Raw genomic sequence first — 20713 nt, forward strand, 5'->3', positions numbered from 1 at the left:
CTAAAAAGATCACAGCAATTCAGTGTGTTTTTTGAAATGATGTAGGGTGAGGAGGACTAAAGGTGAAAGGTTGTTCCAACATCTACCCATGACTTGGAGTTTAACCTTCCTCATTTCTGGTGGTCTCACTGTGACTCAGGAGCTGTTCACATTTTCTTTTCTTTCTCCTGCACGTGCATATGTGATGTACGTGCATGCAAAGCATGCATGCTCACGGTGTGGTGGCATACAACTTGAGGATGTCAGGAGTTGACGTTAGGCGTTTCCTCCGTCACTCTTCACCTCAATTTTTCAAGACAGTGTCTCTCATTGAACCTGGACTTCAGCAATTCAGCTGGACTGGCCAACCAGCAAGCCTCAAGGCTCACCTGTCTCTATTGCCAGGGTCCTGGGAGTACAGGTGTGAACCCCCATCCCTAGCACATGCTAGCACATGGGTGCTGGGAATCTAAGCTCCAGTATTCCTGCCTGTGCAGCCAGCACCTATCCACTGAGCCATCGCTCCTGTTCCTCAGAAATCCTTTGTGCTTTCTATGCAGTATCTCATTTAGCCACACAACAGTCCTTCGAGACAGACATTACTCTAATTCTAGAGAAATGGAAACTGAAGGGTAGAAATGTGAAGGGACTTACTGTACAATTTATAGCACAGATTTCCTTTTAATATTTCTTTTTATTTTTAAATATACGCGCGCACGCATGTAGGTATGTGGACATCAATCGCCTGCAGAGGCCAGATGAGAATGTCAGAGTCCCTGAAGCTGGACTTATAATCAGTTGTGAGCCACCTGACATGGGTGCTAAGAATTGAACTAGGGTCCTCTGGAAAAGCAACAGGGCCCTGAACTGCTGAGCCATCATTTCTCCAAGCCCCATGGAAAGGTTTCTACGCCAGGCACTGTCACTTCAGAACTTCACCGAGCACGCCTTACTGCCTATTGTGATTAATTTTCAGGCACACCACGGGGTACAGCTATTAAAGGATTTCCAGAAAGGTTTATCTGAGGGAAGATTCACCATAGCTGTGGATAACACCAACACATGGAGAACCAAAACCGAATAAGGAGAAAGCAAGCCGAACCCCTGCACTGTTTCCTGACTGCAGATCTGATATAACCAACCCCAACGATCCCAGCTAAGCCTTCCCGCCATGGCAAGATGCACTTCCAGCCATCCTCAAGGTATGAGCCAACATAAACTCCTCTTCCCTTACATGGCCTTTGTGACTGTATAAGGAAAGTATAATGCACCTGCCCTTAGTGTTACGCAAGAACAAGACATTAAGTAGAGTTGGAAAGAAGTATAAGAGTTGACACCAATACCTCTAGATGAGGGGCATGCTGAAAAAAACAATTGTTTTCTTGGGCATAATAAGAGGTTCTAAAGGCCTGTGGGGAGATGGCTGCCCAGGCTTTGTGTGAGACTGAACAGCTTTGTCGGGGGTAAGGAGGAAAGCAACACCCAAGGCTCAGGGCACAAGAAGAGTTACTTTCAGTGTGGACAACAGTGAGCTCACTGTGCTCCGTGGCCGCCTATAGCTGGGCAGTGTGCATGTTCCTGTAAAGCTCCAGCTGAAATGTTCCAACAGGTGTCATCATGAGCCGGCTCGGGAAAGCAAGCCTGCTGTAAGCAAGCACTGAATTTGGACCTTCAACTGATTTCTACAGTGGGACAGTAAGTCATTCCCAACAATCAATCATACAGGCACCTTAAGAAAACAATTAACACTGTGTACATTACTAGATAATGATGACAACAGTGATGACGACAACAATGATGATATGTCAATAATCAGGACACTGATAATAGCGCTTGTAGCGAATTAGTCTCTCGCAATCAGAGTGTTACAGTCACGGGCTCCACGTTAAGACAATAGACTCTAGGTATCTCCACTGGGAGGGACTCAGCATCTGCCGGGGAAGGTAGTAGGCACTGGAACCCCACCCTGGGACTTCACTCATGCTCCATGTGGAGAAGACTTGTACACAGTCATAGCTCTCCTGTCTCCTAGCACACACCCTGGACTAGCTGCTCTGTCCCCCTTGGCATCTCCCAGCCATGTGAGGAGACCCTGCCGGAGAATTTCCAGCCGCAAAGCAGTACACTGCTTCCTATGCGGGGCTATGTCAGGCCAGCACCTGGGAGGCGGGGGTGGCATGAAGAGCTCTGCATCATTCAGTCCGTGTTTGGAGAAGAGACTACAAAATGAAGCTGTGAAGCATCTCAGGGGTGCGGTGTACTTCAGCACTGAAGACATTTTCCCCTACCACATGAAAACATACACATCTAAGAATGGAAAAAAAAAAAAAAAGACAAACCACAAACAAGTAAAAGAATACTTTGTTGTGAAGCTAACATTTAAGTCGTGTGAGTTGTGAAGACTTGTCGAGTGGAGGAGTGTTCACAGAGCACACATGAGGCATCTGTCTGATACCCAATATGATCCATTCTCCCAACAGCTCAGTTCCCCTTGGCCTGGAGCCTCCCTGGAGAAAGGAACTCATTCTCATGTACAAGAGCTCCAGGTCATTCAGAAAGATGGCAAGGCACTGGGGCTAGCCTGGGCCAAAGACCTACATATTTTAATGTGAAGATTTTTCAAGTCACAGAATCACTTCAGCTGAGTAGAAATCCCTTACAAAGTCTCAAAGCAGTTTCTCGTGTAGAAAGTTGGGCCCCTCATCCTAATCCTAGATAGAATCATTTCTAATATGGATAGTTTACACATAATCAAACACCACCAAATACTATACTCAATAGAATGAAATAGGTGAAAGCTCTAGGTTCACTCGAGCTTCACTCTGAAACCATCTAACGATCTTCCCCCACCAATATTTGGTTTCAGTTAGGCAAAGTTTGCTTCTGAAGCACGAAAGAGAGGTTCTCTTTTCTGTGCTTGAAGTTAGTCAGAGAACAATTCCTTGTTAATGGGCAGTTTACATTTAAGAAGTTGAAATTATAGTCTGCCTCAGCTGGTGACACCCAGCTATTACACTGTTCCCAGCAAGAGGCAACCTAAGTTCCTGCCATGAAGTTGTTGGAAAGAGTGCCAGCCACTGTCTGTCCAAATCAACAAATGCACTCAAAGGACAAAATGTTTTTGAAGAAACATTAGGTAGCCAGTGCCATTCTGCATGCTGAATCACATGTTGGGGGAAGGGGACAAATGAGGAAATTCAACATGAATCCCTCTCAATGGTGTCATTCACAGAGCCCCGGAGCAGAGCGCACTGTCCGACACAGTTCCCACACTCCGTGCTGTAGAAAGAGAATGACACAGAGCTAGGGAGGGCTGAAGAAGAGAGAACAAGAGAGGATAAAAGTTACACACTGTAAGGGATTCAAAGCTTCAATATCTCAGTGTAGCTCTGTAGTTACTCCTCCTGGTCCCTTCACAGGCTGCTGTCATTTCAAGGTCTTGATCCACTTAACACAGGTTGGCAGAACAATGCTGCTGTTAAAATAAACTGAAATTATTCTGGACCAAATCATTAGTGATGGAGTATCTTTAGATCGTGTATTTTTAAAAATAATGATGCTTTCTAATAAGCAATTCAATCTGGTTTGGCTCAAGCTGTCATGATATCTGCCTTTTTTTTTTTCAGGTCTAAAACATAACAGAGAGTCGTTATGACAGTTGTTCAAAATTTAAAGATATTTCATTGGGAATGTTGGTCAATGGCAGAATGCTTATGGGAAACTCTAAGTTCAAGCTCCAATCCCCCAGCCCTGGAGGAGAGAGAGGAGGAGGAGAGAGGAAAAGGAGGGAAGGTGCAGGAGAGAGGAAGAGATTGAACACGCACAGGAGCAATGAAGGAAGAGGAAAAAGTGCCTGAACGCTTCTCTAAAGCAAACAATTAGCTTTAGGTATCAGGGAGATTTACATTTTGAAATTTTGGGGAGATTTCTGAGAGCATGGAGAGCATGTTAACAGCATAACCAAACTCTCACTAAAATAGTAAAACTTAGAGGAATCTCACTTGGCTTCACCCAAACCAGCCACGAGTCAGTCCATTCAGTAAGCAAGATGCAACGATGGGGAGCAGAGTGGAGGAGTGCTCTCTGCTGACTTCCTAGTCTAACCCAACGGCTAGGGCAAGGTTTACTTCCATAACCAGCCAGTTCGGTACTCCCTTTACCTGCTCCTCCCTAGCCCGGAGCAAAGTCAAGGTAGACAGGCAATGTTCCAGAAGGGCTCTAGGAACAGACAGACCTAAGGCTTTCCAGGAAGTGGAGTGTTTGTTTTGGCCAGAGGATTCTGCAGAGAGCAGAGAAATGGCCCAGATAAAGAGATGGCATATATGGACAGGAAGGAAGCCTACCCTGCCAGCTGCCTGGCTCAGACAGGGACACAAAAATAATGAGACCCATACTGTCAGAATTCGTATTGATTACTAAGACCCTTTCTCTTGGCAGTTCTTTATACAATTTTGTCTGGCTAAAGAAGGAAAATTCTTTAGTCTTTGCTGTTACAGGTATGGTACAGTCTCCACGGGACTAAATGCTGTGTCCATCCCTTGGTGGCTCCCTCCAACATTTATGATTCATATTTCATGGAAAATATTGAGAAATATTCCATTAGAAATGAACCTGCTTTCACAGCATATTGAATGTTTCCTGTGTTTTTCTTCCTTCGTTATCACCAAGGACATTCTCATAAAAACAAATTTTTTTTTCCCAAAGCAACCATATTCTTCAACATTAATCTGCTCTCAACTTCCAAGGTACTGTCTAATGACATCATACTGAGTTTCTGGGGTCTTTTTCAGTGACTCCATAATGATGCACAGAGAAAATCCTGCAGCAAATCAATTAAAATGTAAACAAAAGGACTGATCTCAATATGATTTCAAAGTTTCCAGAAAGGGGCAGCAAAGAACTTTAATCTTTCATCACTAGTAAGCACAGAGAGAGGTCTATGCTCCATCCCAGAATACATAGTGAGAGGCCAAGCATGGTAGTGCGTACTTGCAATCCTGGGAGGAAAGACTGGAAGTGCCTGGGGCTCTCTGGAAATACAGCCTAGCCTACTAGGCAAGCCCCAGGACAACAAGGTGAAGAGCCCTGCAGAATGGCACCCGAGCTTGTCTCATCACCTCTGTGGTCACACCACAGTTACACACATCACCACGCACACACAGCCACAAGTACCCACAGGCATCACCACACGAACATGCAAACATACAAGCGCACACACTCACAGGTGAAAGGTCCCAGTACTCCACTACTAAACCCCTCCTTTCTCAGTACTGAAAGACAGAAGTGTCAACTTGGAGGCTAAGTCTAATCGTGACAAGGGGGCGAAAAAAGAGCTCAAGCTCTAAACCAATTTTCGCTTTATATCATCTGCTTCTCCCGAACTAATAGGTGCATCACAGTTCCACCAGCAAAGTGACAGTCTTCAGCTCTGCAAAGTGGCTCTGCCCCATCCTGGCCTGTGAGTCCTCCTGTTGCCATCCTGCCCCAAGTATACTCCTGGATAACTCTTGTAACATGCCTGACAGAAAAGCATAGTCAGGTTGGAGTCAGCTTCACCGGGGATGAAAAGTGGTCTTCACCTCTTTCAGAATGTGAAGCGCTCGCCATTGGCCTCAGCTTCCTCATGGGTTTGTCATACTCACTAATGGAGAATGTATACCATACAGCCCAAGAGTAGAATAAATATCACAGTGACAGGGATGAAATCAAAGCCATAACACCCTGTACCAGAAGCTGCGATGGACAGCCGCTTCCCACAGCCCACAGGACTACTCCACACAGCTGGGTGGCACTTGGGTGGAAGCTGTGGAAGTTGATGCCTGGGTGCATGCCTGAGCGTGCCTTCACTCTAGACATGGGAGCGAGGCTTTGGGTTCCACCTGCCAGCAACTGCCCTTCCATGTTTCTACAGTCACCCAGCTGCCCTGCCGTCCCCCAAACCCCAGCGCACAGCTTGGGCTCCTGGTCTGTCTTTCTCATTTTGTATGGTGGCAATTCAATTAACTGGGCCAGGGACCACCATGCCCCAAATGCAGATAACAGTAGGGTCTGGGGCTCCAGAAAAGAACAAAGACTAGGAAGGCTGAGGCAGCCAAAGGTAAACAGACTCCATCCTTCTGCTTTAGGCAGAGGCATTTTTAAATCACTGGGAGGGTGTTAGTATCACTTATCGCCAAGAATCATCGTGAACAAACACAAAGGTCCCTTTGTGTGCGGAGTAACATACCTGCAGCACAGCCCTTGGAGTGCACCAGTTACGGACATGGACTCACTCTTTCAGGAAAAGGTCGACTCCATCAATATGTATGTACATGCCTGTGCACAAACACTGCACAGACACATTCCTGTTCATGCACATTCCTCTGAAACAAACTGCAAGGATCTATGTTCGTCTATACAGCAATTTGCTGTCAGAGATGATGGAATGCTAGGCAGAGAGAAGATACCCCACACTGTTTCAGAACGTTTATCTCTCTCTTCCTTGACCTCAAGTTTCATCCTGCTTTTTGTCAATGAAGACTAAGTCTGTAATACTAAAAATAATTACAATGGCAGTAGCTAGAAAAATACAGTCAGAAAAAAAATTATAAAAATCATTAAATTATTCTAGTTTAACTCCAATTAAAATTCATTAGGCTTAAATCTCTAACATATGCTCATTTTTAAGTTGTAAATTATTGTTCTTCTAGATCCAAGGAAGTCTTGAATGATGAAGCAGTCTGCTGTTTTCTCAACAATGACATAGAAAAGGCAACAGTTTCTAGGAAGCCCCTTGCAGTACAGCAAAAAGAACATGCATTTCCTCGCCAGATATGGGCTGGTGAACATGTCCAGGTGTTATAAATAAGTCTTCTGATTAGATTCCAGCCTAACCGATAGCCTAACACTGGCCTCAATTACATCACAGTTTGCTCTGCCCCACAATGCCAATCCCTAAGAAGAAGAAGAAGAGCTATCCCTTCCCACACGGCAATGTTTACAGAGCCGGTGTGGGTCTGACGTCATTATTACACACGGGCCTCCACATGGGCAGGTGCACCTGAGATCTCTCCAGAGGATACCATGCAGAAACATTATGGAGGGCCACCTTAACCATGCCAGGCGGGAACCGGGGCAGGTCCTGGCCACGGTGCTTTATAACCTGTAGCCACAGTGTCTCACTCCCACTTGGAGCTTGTTAAGGGTCAAGGATCTGTATTCTGAATAGAGTGCATTATGGTAAGCCTGGGAGCAGCATGCGGAAAGGGCATGAAACATCAGTGGTAAGCACTGCTTGGCAGCTGCGTTCTGTATTCACGACCTTGAGTCTCCTTCTGCAGTGGCTGGGAGGAACACCCCTCTGACTCCCCCTCACCTTGAAGGCAGTCAGTCTCAAGAAGCCAGCTGCCACGAGGGTTCGTTACCACATGTCTGCACAGAGATACCCACTTAACAAGGAAGTGGTAAACATTCCAGTAGCCTTCCAAAGCTAAATGTCACCGACAACCATCTGAGTGTGCCTGGATGTACAACTCGCACTGTGAGAGGACTGGGACACAGCTAAGCCACTCCCTGGTCCACAGAAACAGAGGTAACAAATGTGCTGTAATAAGACACTCAGCAATAAATAATTAGCAGGTATCCAATACAAAACACTACTGAAATTATCATGTGGAGAGAACCACCATATATACTTGAGACCATATGACAGGAAAATAAAGAGGAGATAGATTTGCTTCTAAAAGATCATACAGAGGGAAAAAAAAAAAAAAACTTACTTCCCTTTTGATGAAGAGGAAATCCTTTAATTAGAATGTTTCTCAAGAAACTTCCTTACCTTGGATGCACTGCAGTGTCCCATCCTCGGCTCTTATGGTAAAGGTCTCACCTGGGTTAACTTGGACAAGAATAACCTGTGAAAACAACAGAGACTTCCAGTTAAACCAATGCACTGGGTACCCTGCCTCATTTCCAATCCAAGGCTCTGTACTGGGCAGGAAGCACATGACACCGAACCTTGTGTCAGCCTAAAGTTTAGGGTATAAATCTTAACCCTCCCCAAATTTTGGGAACTACAGGAATACACCAAGTGTATCGCCGCATACTGTTTCTTTTATATAACTTAAAAATTCAATTCTACTACACTTTTTTTTGAAAACACAATTTCCTTTTCTCTTTCATGAGTTTAGACACAAACTTAAATTAGAAAAACAATACACAAAAAGAGCTTTACAAAGAAAAGCTGCACAATAAATAAATGTTTGACCTACCACTGTTGGGAGATGCGACTGTATTAAATAACAATAGAAGGCAATTTATGCAGTTAAACAGGTTAGAGAAGAGCAACTGCAGGCAAACCCTTAAAGTAATAATAAAGAGCATAAAATAAACGAACCTCAGCAAACTCTCAAACGTTTCAGTATATAGCCTAGAATTAGTGGGTTGTTTTTTTTTTTTTTTTTCACATAGACACCGATATTTCACATTAAGATAACTTTCAAAACACAAGAGGGCAGGTAGCTCGAGTGAAGCATGCTTGCTTCGAAAGATTCACAGATTTACTTCTAATCAAAGGGCAGCAAAAGGAAAAAGCACTGATTTAAAACTGAAAACGTAAGTGTAGCTGCGTGTCAGCGGGGATAAGATCAGCGCTGGTAGATACCTTTACCTATCCTGTCTGTAGACACAGACAAGATGCTGCTCTCATGCTTCCCCAGCTCCAGTAGGGCACCTACTCTATCACACCGAAACCTTCAAGCAGACTGGACCTTCTTCCTTGAGATCTGTCCCTACACCCCCACAGCACTGCCTCCCTTAACAGCTTGCACCTACTCTTATTTGTAGAACTTACAACTGCAATTAATTAATCAAATCAATAATTGTTTTTAGTGGTTGTTTCCTTCTTTAACTGAGCTGTCATTAGGATAAGATCTGACTATCTAGCCCCATGCCCCATGCTCTTACTGATGGCAGGAAAACTGACTCACAAGATTATTTAAGCTTTAGAATTAAGATTTCATAAGACTGGATACTGGAGAGATGGCTCGGTGTTTAAGACACCTTACTGCTCTTGCTGAGGACCTCAGTTCAGTTCCCAGCACCCACATGGTGGTTCATAAGCCCCTGCAGCTCTAGTTCCAGGCGACCCAACACCCTTTTTTAGCCACTGCAGACATAGGTGGCACAATATACTCACGTAGAATTGCACACATATACATAAGTTAAAAAAAAAAAAATTAAAGGCTCCCCTGAGGTGTAATTTAAATATCAACTTCTCTTATGTACCACAGCTTATCTGCTTTGTAACACTATTCAGATCAAAGGCATGTCATTTATAGTATAAAACTTTAACATCCACATATTTTGTCCAATGAGTAACTCACAGCAGGAGATGCTGCTGAGGCATGGATTCCTTTTAATTAGGAAATACATTAACTGTAAAATCACCAGGATCATTCAGGGAAAAGCAGCCTAAGCCTCATCTCAGATGCTTCACATTATTCTGAAGGATAAACTGTTTCAAGACAATTTGCTTTCCCCCCCACAATAACGGCATGCATAATCTTTCGGGCTTCCCCATCCCAGTCCTCACCAATGTGAAGCCAGTTTGCCACTTTAAGAACTCAAAAGGAAATCCTTTAGATCTCCGGGGGGATTAAAGCATCTCCAGCCGGAGGCTTTAGTCATCCTTTCATAACACGGAAACTGTCTGAGTCAGCTTTGTTTTTACATAAACATACATCACAGCTCTATTACACTACTCCCAGGAAAACAGCGCTTTAATAGAGGGAGGAAAATGAAGCAAGGGGGGAGGGGTAACAAAATACAAGCGATATGAAGGTGAAAGGAGGAATAGTAGAGGTGAGGTTTAAGTGGAAAGAGGAATGGGAAAGTAGAACAATAGAGAGATGAAATGATACAGTAAGGATTTTAAGGAAATCTAGTACTTTTATTAGCTTCCTAATTTTTTTTTCATATAAAAGAGTTTAATTGGAGTTCCCCTACACAGGGGATAATGTTTGCCCAGAAGCGTAGGTTGATTTAAAAAAAAAAAAAAAGACTCAGAGTCAGGTGTGGGATATCACCCCTGGAGCCGCTGGTTAGACCCCCCCCCCTCCCAGATTCATATGAACTATTGCCGTTGCTCTTGGTTGCCAACTAGATGGATAAGACCCTATTGCTGAAGACAACACAAACTTTGGTCGCGGGGCACAGAGAAATCCAGCTGGTACTAACTCAAAAGCTTCTTCCCTACTGGTGAACTTTCATAGTGCCACAAGATGCAATCAATATAAGCTGCTGGAGAAGAAAGGGCATCACCAGTCTTACTCAGGCATGGGCCCTGTGAATTACAATAATGACCAGCAGGACAAGACAGATAAGCAACAGTCGTACAAATGTCCTTAGGATAACTAATCACTTTCTAATTTGTCATTTGTTTTTTTGCCTGGGACTTCCCATAATACTGCTGAGTTGTATCCTCAGGAACAGGGCTGAAAATTGTGTAGAAGAGAGTACAGAAATTTGGGGTTGTCAAAGACACCCAAGGACAGAGTCTGGGTGTCCGCCGACTTTTTTCCCTGCCCTAACTCTACAGGCATACATTATAAGCTTATCCTGAGAGGTTTAAACACAAAGCAGGTGGTGTTGACTCCATCATAATGATGCTCGAATTTGTCTAAGGACTCATGAAAATGCAAGTATCAATTTCCTTTTAAAAAATACAATAACTTTCATTTTTTGAGACTTTTATACATGTATACAATATATTTGATCACAGTCACGCCTCACTGACTCCTCCCAGAGTCGATGTCTACTTTCTGTCCCCCCCCCACCCCCCGGAATACACTGCGGTTAACTTGTTGCCCAAATACTCATGGGTACCAAACATCCAGTGGAGCATGGTCATCATAGAGAAACTGACTCTCTCCATCCTCCATCTCACTGCCATCAGCTCCCACTAGTTCCTCAGGCAGAGGGGCAAGGTGAGCCTCTCGTCTTTCTAGGCTAGAGTGCTCACTGGCTTGACTGTGTGCAGACATCCACAGCTGCTTTGAGTACATGAGCGTAGTTCCGTCATGACCAGAACACACTGTTTCAGTCCAGCCTCCCTGACCTGTGGCCCTGAGAATCTTTCTGTACCATCTTCTGTGATGGTCCCCATGCCTCGGGGAAAAGGGAGTGTGATGCATGTCCCATTTATGGTTGAGCACTCCACAGAGACTTCTATATCTTAAACAGTTGTGAGTTTGTTTACCAGCATCCGCTGCACATAAAAACTTCTCTGATGAGGTCCGCACATTAAGCAGTAACGATAAAAATTTAGAGGGAATTTTAATACTATGTCCATTTAGCAAAATATATTAGCAGACTCTCCCCTGGGAAGCCTCTCAGCTAAGGAGACTTGGTCAGATTTATGGTATCGGCATGTGTTTCTTCTCATGGAGTAAGCCTTACTCCTCTTTGACAACTCCAGATTCACATACTGTGTTCTCCCACACAGTTGTCAGCAATGGCCCTGAAAACCACACAGCAATATTACAGAAAGTCCCAGACAAGAAAAAGGCTTTCTGAATTGATGTCTTCTGTGGCCATTGACAGCAGGTCACAATTCAAAGCATGGCTAGAAGCATCCGCTTCCTCCGAAGAATATGTGTAAAGTGCATGTGTGTTGCACACTCTCTCTCTCCCCTCCTTCCCTCTCTAACCTCCACACACACATACATACGTACACACACAGCAGCTTACAGAATTCAGTTCCTAATCCCTGCCACCTCACTTCTTCAAGGAGAAAGATGACAGATAAATGGCTTTTAGGCGTCTTACCTCTCATCAAATGTTTCGTTCATGTAATTTTCACTAATGCTAGGTTGCTATGGCAACCAGATTGTAATCTAGCCCGCTACCTTAGAAATAAGGCAAAGTTTGTGCCTCCTAATACCAATCTCTCTTCTCACAAGAGCGAAAGTCACAAGTGGAACGAGCTGTATTGAACTTGGTGTTGGGTATTTTTAGGAGAAAGCATTCTATTTTACTGGGAGAGACTGACCACTGTGCCGCTGTCACTGTCAATGACAGAGATAAAAATAAAGCTTCGACACAGCAGCCCAGTGGCCTGTCCTGACAACAGGCATGAATGAGCCACCAGCACCAGGCCTTGCATCATACAGCCTAGAGGAGCGTGAGTCACATCCTGGCAGACGAAGGGCACTGAACCTTCTGTGCCAGGCGAGTCAGTTCTCTTCTGCTTCACCCTCTCTCTCTCTTCCCATAGCTATCCTCCCTCCAACATAGCTGCTATGAGTTCCCTTTAGGATACTGTGTTCCATTTAGCAAAATACAGTAGTAGATCACTCCTGCTGAGCCTCTCAGCTTCATCATTTTCTCTTCATTCACTGGCCATGTTCTGCTTTTCAAAGTCAGCATTAAACAAATTCACACTGTGCTGTCTCTTGTCAAACTGGAAAAAAAGAAGGATCACAGATTTTTCTTTCCAAGTGATACTGACACAGAACCAAGCTGCCAAAGCAGGAAGCATGCCTGCTTCCAACCTCAGGCTAGATTGCTTCATCAGATCTGTTCCAACTGCAAAAGCCACCCGAGCCACAAAGTCTGAAATAAGCATGAGGCAGGTGAGCAAGGCGAGATGAACAGAACTGACCACTCTTCCTAACTTGAAAAAAGCAAAATAAGATTTAGAATACAACTAAGCAAAAAGTTAAATGCAGCAGCACTCTAGAAATAAATGCTCCACCCAAGGACCCAGCTTGGAGCAAGGAATTCTAAGCCCTGCTCTAGTGAGGTGGAGTCAAGTGCACGCCTCATGCCTGTTGGTTAGCCAGCCCACCAAGCAGACCAATGAGTGACACTGTCTCAAGAAGAAGGAAGGAAGGAAGGAAGGAAGGAAGGAAGGAAGGAAGGAAGGAAGGAAGGAGGGAGGGAGGGAGGGAGGGAGGGAGGGAGGGAGGGAAAAGAGGGAGGGAGAGAAGGAGGAAGGAAGGAATAAAGGAAGAAAAGAAAGGAGGGAGGGAGGAAGAGAGGGAGAGAGGAAGAAAGGAAGGAAAGGAGGGAGGGAGGGAGGGAGGGAGAAAGGAAGGAAGGAAGGAAGGAAGGAAGGAAGGAAGGAAGGAAGGAAGGAAGGAAGGAAGGAAGGAAGGGTAGAAGGGTAGAAGGGTGGGAGAGAGGGGAAAAGAAAAGGAAAGGAAAGAAAAGGAAGGTGTCAGGGAGAGGTGGAGAGTGCTGAGGGAAAACACCAAGGTTTCCTCCCAACATGCCACCATCACCTGAGTAAATCCCTGCAGAGAAGCAGTCCATCAGAGATGCTTCCGTGGGAGGGCAGTACTGACTGGTCAGAGATGAACACAACCTCTGCAGCTCCCTGCAAGCTCCAGGTGGTACCCACAAGATCAAGAGCCTCTGGAGGAGACGAGACATTTTGCCACTGCTGCAGCTTTCTCCACTTAGCACACTGTGAGACCTGCTTGGCTCTGAGCTGTCTCAGGTGGAGATAATTCTCCGGCAGAGCCAACATTCCTAATTACCTAAGAGTTACCTTAGGGGAGATCTAGAGGGCCTGAGAGCTGCAGAAGGGTTCCCTGTGAATAAGGGTTCCCTGTATCCTGTCTAAGAGCATTTTTCCCATTTCGTCTGACTGTTTAGTTGTGCTAAGGATAGAACCCAGGGCCTTACAGAGACTAGGCAAACACACTACCACCACACCACTCCCCAGCACCAGAAAAGTTCTTAAAAATGAACCCTTGACTGCATGAAGGGAGCAGCAGCTTCTCGTCCTGTATTTTATATGATCACACACATGTGCTTATATGCAAACACACACTCACAGCTGTACACATATACCTTTATACACAGACACCTGTACATATGTGTATACATACATACCCCATACACACAACTGTATGCATATACCTGTCCATACAGAAACATACACACACCTGTACACATACATGTTTCCACACTTATACACATATATACTCCCACATCTATACACATACACAAATGCCCCCAAACCTGTACGTATGTAATACACACATGTACACATGTAATGCACATACACCTTCACATGCATAGGGCTACACACACACACACACACACACACCACAGGTCTGTACACACACATCAAGTCCTTCCGATTCTCAAGGCCATACCTATCCATACACACCTTCGACAGACTCATCTCTCTGGCGCAGAGCATAACAGCCCTCAGGTGCATCTGTTTTCTGAGTCTAATCCATTTTCTCCAAAAGGAAAGTGATGGTTTGCAACAACCAAAACTCACCTTTGGATAAGAATTCACTCTCAAAAACTTCCCCGGGTTAAAGAAGCGAGCAGGTAGATCACGAAGATGCAGCAGGGAAGAAGAGAGTGCCCGTGATCTTGCCCTGCTCACCCGTGGTCCTGCAGCCAGATTCCAAAGCTGGCAGAGGTGTTAGGAGCGAAGAAGGCAGCAGGTGGGTTCTGCAGACCATGGCCCACACCGCTGCACCATCAGGTCCCAGATGTTTTAATACCTGATTTTCTCAAAAGATAGGAGGTTCACCACACTGGTGAAGTAGTTTGGCAGTTAGAGCCCTTGCTGACTTTGCAAAGAAAGGGTTGGGATTCAGTTCCCAGCACCCACGGCGGGTGGCTCACAACAGCCTGTGGCTCCAGCACTAGAGGACCAAATGTGTTCCTCTGGCCACTACTAGCACTCACATACATGTGCATACCAACATACACACACACACACAAACAGAAACTGAAAACAAATCCTTAACAAAATAAGAGATGGAATGTCCTCTCAACAGTCTATTTGACATCTTTAAAGTTAATTTAGTTTGATGCCGGCTACTTTAGCAACACATTTTCCCAGGTTGTTTTTTTCTTACGGTGACTCTGAAAAGTTAACTATCAAACCCATATGGTATCCCAAGTAGGAATTATTAACCCATTTTTTATAGATGGAAAACTGAAGCTTAAAGAACACAAAAGAAATTGGTCCAAAGTCGCTTGACTACAAAGTGGCTGAGCTGAGCTGGAAGTCGGCTCAGGCTGGACAAAGTGTACGCCTTGCACTCAGTTCTAGAAGCATGAACGTCACAGCTTCTCTGTATCGGTACCTCCCTGCTTGCTGTCACTCTAATTCTGCCGTCCAGCACAGCACCTGCCTTCCCTCTGCTACCGCTGGCCTGCATCTCCATCGCCTCCTCCTCCTGCCTTCTCCTCCTGCCTTCCCACGTCTACTGCTGCTCCAGCAGCCCTGTGTGTACCTGATGCTCCTTTCTTCTACACCCTCTTTCCTTTCTCTTTTGGTTTTCTAGCTTATGCTCTCAACAACCAGCCAGAAAAGCTCTCAGCAATCGACCGACCTAACCCTTTTCCTCTGGCCAGCCCATGGAAGTCACTGTGGACATCCCTGTACCTACTACTCCTGTGCAGACCCAAAAGAAAAGTTTTATTGGGAAACAAACCTAATTATGAATCTAAGGAGAATCCCCACACTGCTTCTTCAGTCCAAAGTTAATCATATCTCTGGAAGATGTACTTTGATTCCAAGGTAATTCCAGGTTAAACTAGCTGAATGATTTTTGCTTCCTTGTTTCTTGACATTGTAATTTTGCCTTTATCATACTCAAAATGGCCTAAAAAGGAAACCTAATTGCAGGTAAGAAAAAGCATCTTCTAAGCTGAGGATATATCTCAGTAAAATGTTTGCAGTGCAAACACACATACACACACACAGGTTTGGGGGTGGGGTGGAGATAGGGATGAAGGGAGGGAGGGAGAGAATCTCTTAAAATTCAATCTTCCAACTGTAAATCATCATCATCATCATCATCATCATCATCATCATCATCAATAACCTAAGAACAAGCTCCCATGCACCAGAGCTGCCTTCCAAGGAACATTTTAAAGATGTAAATAATGAGGCATTAGGCCAGTCTTTGCTAACCTAATTAGGTTTTTCTCTGCACTGTTTAAGAACTTAGGTATAAGCGTGTGTCTAAGGACACCAGGGTACAGTGAAAAGAGTCAGTCTAAAAGATGGAGGCTTGGTCCCAGGTAGCCTACCTGACCTTCCAGGTAGCCCACCTGACCTTCAAAGCCTGTATTTCCTCACTTACAAAAAGCAAAGAATATTGACCCACTTCACGCAGGAGCGGGTCTTTCCCAGCTAGTAGCTATTACTAATGCTTTTTACCACTGGTAAGTCTGCATTAGTGAGGGGGACAAAAGAAAACCGATGTACCAAATTTGCCATGTTTCATGGTCTCCATAAAATTTAAACTCGCCCTGACCTAGTTGCTGCTCAATCTTTCTGGCTCCCTGGGGTACCCCTCCCCCCCAAGCACGGACACCCCAGGTTCTGTTCAGCCTCCTCAGATCCTGGCCACAGGGGTGAGCTGGAATGCACATGCAGAGGTTCTGAAATCTAAGCTCCTTGCAGCTTTGAAACAATGTCATCTGCCTGGAAATGCTTCTAATTAAGATTGTCATAATGCAAGCCAGCAAGAAAAAAGAAAAAAAAAGGAAAAAGTTGCTCACTTATGAATCCAGGACAGGGCCCTATCTGGCTATTTGGTTTCCGAGTTCTTAATTTCAAATATTTTGTATTAGTACCTTCATTGAGACCAACATGCCACAGAGTCCATGAAGTATTTTTGGTACCTCCACATAGTTGGTACCCATGACACAAAACACTGTAGGAAATTTTCAATACCCAGCTTCATTCTTCATCTTCCTGCAACTCCTCCAGCCCTCTAATGTAGTTCTGGTCTCTATATTTGCTCATGGTGGACCTTATATAAAGGCAAAATTAATACAAGGTGAACAAATTGTTCGCTTAACAAAAAATTGTCCAGGCTGTCTGTGGCATCTCGTCACTACTTCATTCTTTTCTCTTTTTTTTTTCTGCTAAGTAATATTCCATTTTTGAACATACACTTGGTTCATCTATCAGTTAATTCACAGTTGATTTGTTTCTGAAACTCTCGGTTGTTTTGCATAATCATGCTCTGAATATTAAGTCGAGTTTCTGTAGGAAACTAACTCCTGTTACTCTTGTGTGTATATGTATATATGTATAAATACACACCCAGGAGTAAAACTTCTAGATAGCATGATAACTCTACAATAAATTTTTTGCAAGAGCTCATACAGGCAGAACTACCTGGCATTCTGGGTGTTTTCTCACCCAAAAGCCATCCTCTCAAAGCACATTGAAGATGCAAACTCAGGACAGATCCCTCAGGAAGCTTCAAGCATTTGGCCTTCTAGATACCTAGGCAACTCACTGGTAGGTTACCCACAACACAGGGATGAAAAAGTTAACCAGTTACCCAGAGCAAAACAGTTACATACAAATGGATACTTAAGACCATTACAAAGTTTAAGGCAATTATCTTCCTTAATGGTGTCAAGGCAAAAAGCCTGAAAACTATCTTCAAAACGTGGGGAAACAACCACGTGTTCTGTCAAGTCCAGCACTTGGAAGGTGGAGGTTAAGATCAGGAAGTCAAAGCCAGCCTTGGCTACAAAGTGAGTTCAATGCTAGGCTGGGCTACATGAAAACCTTGGGGGGGGGGGAAGGCAGGAGCAGGAGAAAAACTGTCTTACAAAACAAAAGAGAGGCAACACTTAGGGAACGAAGATATGCCTTAGCAGTAGAACTTCATCTAACAGGTTCAAGCCTGTCCTTGTAGGGGTGGGGTCAGAAATAATGCTTTCCAGTTCTCCCGCTTGTATCTGAGGGCCGGAGTCTCTTCATTAAGGAGCTGTTGGAGAGGCAGACAGAGCACACTCCTAGTCTCAGAAGAACAAGGGCCTTAAGTGCATGCAAATGCCAACTTGAGCGTCACTGATCACAGTTCTTCCCTCTTTCTGCCCTAAGTCCAAATTCAGGACAGGCACTAGTCTCTGCACAGGGCAAAGGAAAAAAAAATGTGACAAAGATTTTTCCAGTCTGCCCTGCCTCTCCTCCCCATGAGCCCCGGTGTACACAAGCACATAGCTGATTCTCTGCACATCTAATTCGGGGCCAGCTGATGCACCATGACATCAGCGTGGCATAGTGAGCCAAGTTTCAACTCCATCTGGGACAAATAATGTCCAGGCACACTGTGACTTCTTTTGTTTATATACACTGACTAAATATGTCTTGGTGGTAAATGAACTAACTCTTGAGATTTATTTCCCAAGGCCTCCAGAACAATATTTTGCACCCTGAAGCAACTCCTTGCTTAGAGTTCTTTCCAAGGCTGTGCGTAAGTGATTTTTAACAGAACACATGATTTTGGAACATGTAATTAACATCGTGAGGGGAGTCAAAGTCCAAGCATCCCTTTCTCAATCTGAAACAAAGAAAAGGCGGAGCTCCCTAGCAAGTGGGTGTGGTGCGGGGAACACAGTGCAATCCCACCCCACAAGACACTGAGCCCTATCTCCTTGGAAGACCTGCAGCCCTCCTTCAAGACCAGTGAAAGCTTCAAGATACGACTGAGAGGTTGAAGGGCCATTTATTCCCCTTCCTTCTGAAGAGTAAAACCCAGTTGGTGTTTTCACCCTGGCATTACATAAGAGAATAATTACAAATTCAGAAAGAAAAACAAACGACCTAATAGTTTCAAGTCTTTTCTTTTGGGGGTAAGGAACAGAAGACAGGGTTTCTCCATCTAACCCTGGCTGTCCCGGAACTCTGCAGACCAGGCTAGCCTCACACTCCGACAATCCACCACAAACCTCACTAGTTTCATGTCTTACAGCAAGGCTCCTCGAGCCTAAAAACCTGCCTCTACAAAAAAAGTGATTTGCCTTTTGAATAGAAATGAAGGCTGGGTTTTGGAGAAAAGGAGAGTCAAGAGGCCCTCTCCCACTACCTCCATCTCCACAAGGAAGAATCGCAGCTACCCCTCCGTGTTCACCACAACTCTCACCGGCACTGACCCCAGAAGGGAGCTGTTGCCCATCTCAGGGAAAGAAACATTCCCAATAAAGCCCCTGGGACCTACAGAGACCTAGGCTGGGATCTGAAAAAACTTCCTTCTCCAAAGGAAAATCAGACCTCTAGACACCCTCGTCACTTGGTTCTCACATCCCTTAGCCTGTCACTTGCCAGGTCTTCATAATCACATGAACTAGTGAGGGTGTGTGTGTGTGTGTTTGAGAGAAAGAGGGAGAGTACACCTCTACACTTGTGAAGAGTACCGCCCTCTATTGTTCTCTATCTTATTTTTGAGCTAACATCTCTCCCTGAACCCAGAGCTCACCAACTGCTTAGACCAGCAAGTCAACAAGGTCCACAGCTGCCCTCGTCTTCAACACCCTGACTCCCAAATACTGGAATTACAGATGTGGCCAGGGTAGTGGAGATACCAACTCAGGTCCTCAGGCTGTGGGCACAGCAGATGCTTCACCCACTAAGCCACATCCCAGCCCCAAGAGGAACAACCCTGTTTGTAAACTGTGATGGAAAACTCATGGAAGGGCTTACCACTACAAACGAAGACAGGCCGAAGACAGGCGAAATCTGCCTTCTCAAACGAAGCAAAGAAATCCAATTTTGAACTAAAATTCACTTTTTCCAACAGTTCAACTCACTGTCCACAGGTAATCAACCACTCAACGAAAAGTTGTTCAGACTAAAAGTTTTCCAGTGACCAGCGAGCTTACAAATCACACTTTCACTTGGAGGAAAATGAAAAGTCACCTTATCTATTGCAAAAAAATACGTGGGAGAGTCCAATTCCCAGACTGTTTATCCCAAGTACCCCCTGAGATTACAGAGTAACCAATCCAGAACCAGCCACCTGCCCTCTCTCCAGAATGTGCTCACACCTGGGGGGATACTGTGTTCATGACACGTTCAAGGAGCAGGGGGTAGAAGGGCAATTACTGTAAGGCAGGAGGAGGGTTCAAAGCACCCAACCACCACAAAGTGCGTTGCATATACAGGAGAGTCTAAGAAGTAGAGTAGATAGCAGTAGCCACACTGTCTGTGGTGGAAATGACCTCGACCGTCCAAGTCTCCACTGTACCAACACCAAGGGTCCTTAAAAATGCCATAGCTTATATAAAGTTTATAAAGATGTAATTCTACCTACATAACAGATACAATTTGCAGACAGGCTCAACGAAAAACTCTGTCTGGTTCCTCTCCTTCTCAAGCAGAGGATGGCAAGGCTACAATAACTAGGCAGTGAACAGGAGACAGAAAAAAACAAGCATCTGACCTGCATCTATGATACAAGCTATTGTGACAGCCTCATGCTAACATCTTCAAGCAGTCAATCGATGATGTGTGCCAAACATCAGGCTTGAAGAATAGGACTAGTGCCATTATCCAATTATTCTGTGTGACTCCTACCATTTGGGGGGGGGGGTGCATTCTGAGTGTGTACTCTTCAGTAAGATAACCTCAAGATCAGACCACAGTTGCTTCCCGTCCTTTGTGGTCTGCATTTGCCCAGTTATTTGCAAAGCAGAAGACCTGTTAATGTCTGTCTATTGTATCCAAAGGCCTCCCTAATCCCTGCAAGGAGCAGGAAACAGAAAGCACAGAGCAGGGATAGGGAGACAGGAGACTACCCAGGTAAACATAAACACAAGCTATGTCCCCTTTTTCAGATGAACTGATCTGATGGTTGTCTGTGAAAAAGTAAAAATAAAAAACTTGGAGGCTGAGAAGCAATTACCAGAGGGCTGAAACAGCATGGAATTCTGCTGCTTCAGGGGACTTCAAGTTATGACATCATAGCTA

At 44.8% G+C, this 20713-nt stretch overlaps 1 protein-coding gene across 3 annotated transcripts in view; it reads right to left on the reverse strand.

The window, feature by feature from the left end:
• The window catches only part of Fndc3b (fibronectin type III domain containing 3B), a 293021-nt gene that overhangs the window by 192207 nt on the left and 80101 nt on the right, over window positions 1-20713 (reverse strand). For all 3 annotated transcript variants that reach the window (XM_060378158.1, XM_060378156.1, XM_060378157.1), the window contains exon 3: window positions 7796-7871. In XM_060378158.1, coding sequence (XP_060234141.1) covers window positions 7796-7871 — 76 coding nt within the window. The remainder of the gene's footprint in view (window positions 1-7795; window positions 7872-20713) is intronic.

The sequence above is a fragment of the Meriones unguiculatus genome, chromosome 2, assembly GCF_030254825.1.
Source record: "Meriones unguiculatus strain TT.TT164.6M chromosome 2, Bangor_MerUng_6.1, whole genome shotgun sequence".
NCBI lineage: Eukaryota > Metazoa > Chordata > Mammalia > Rodentia > Muridae > Meriones > Meriones unguiculatus.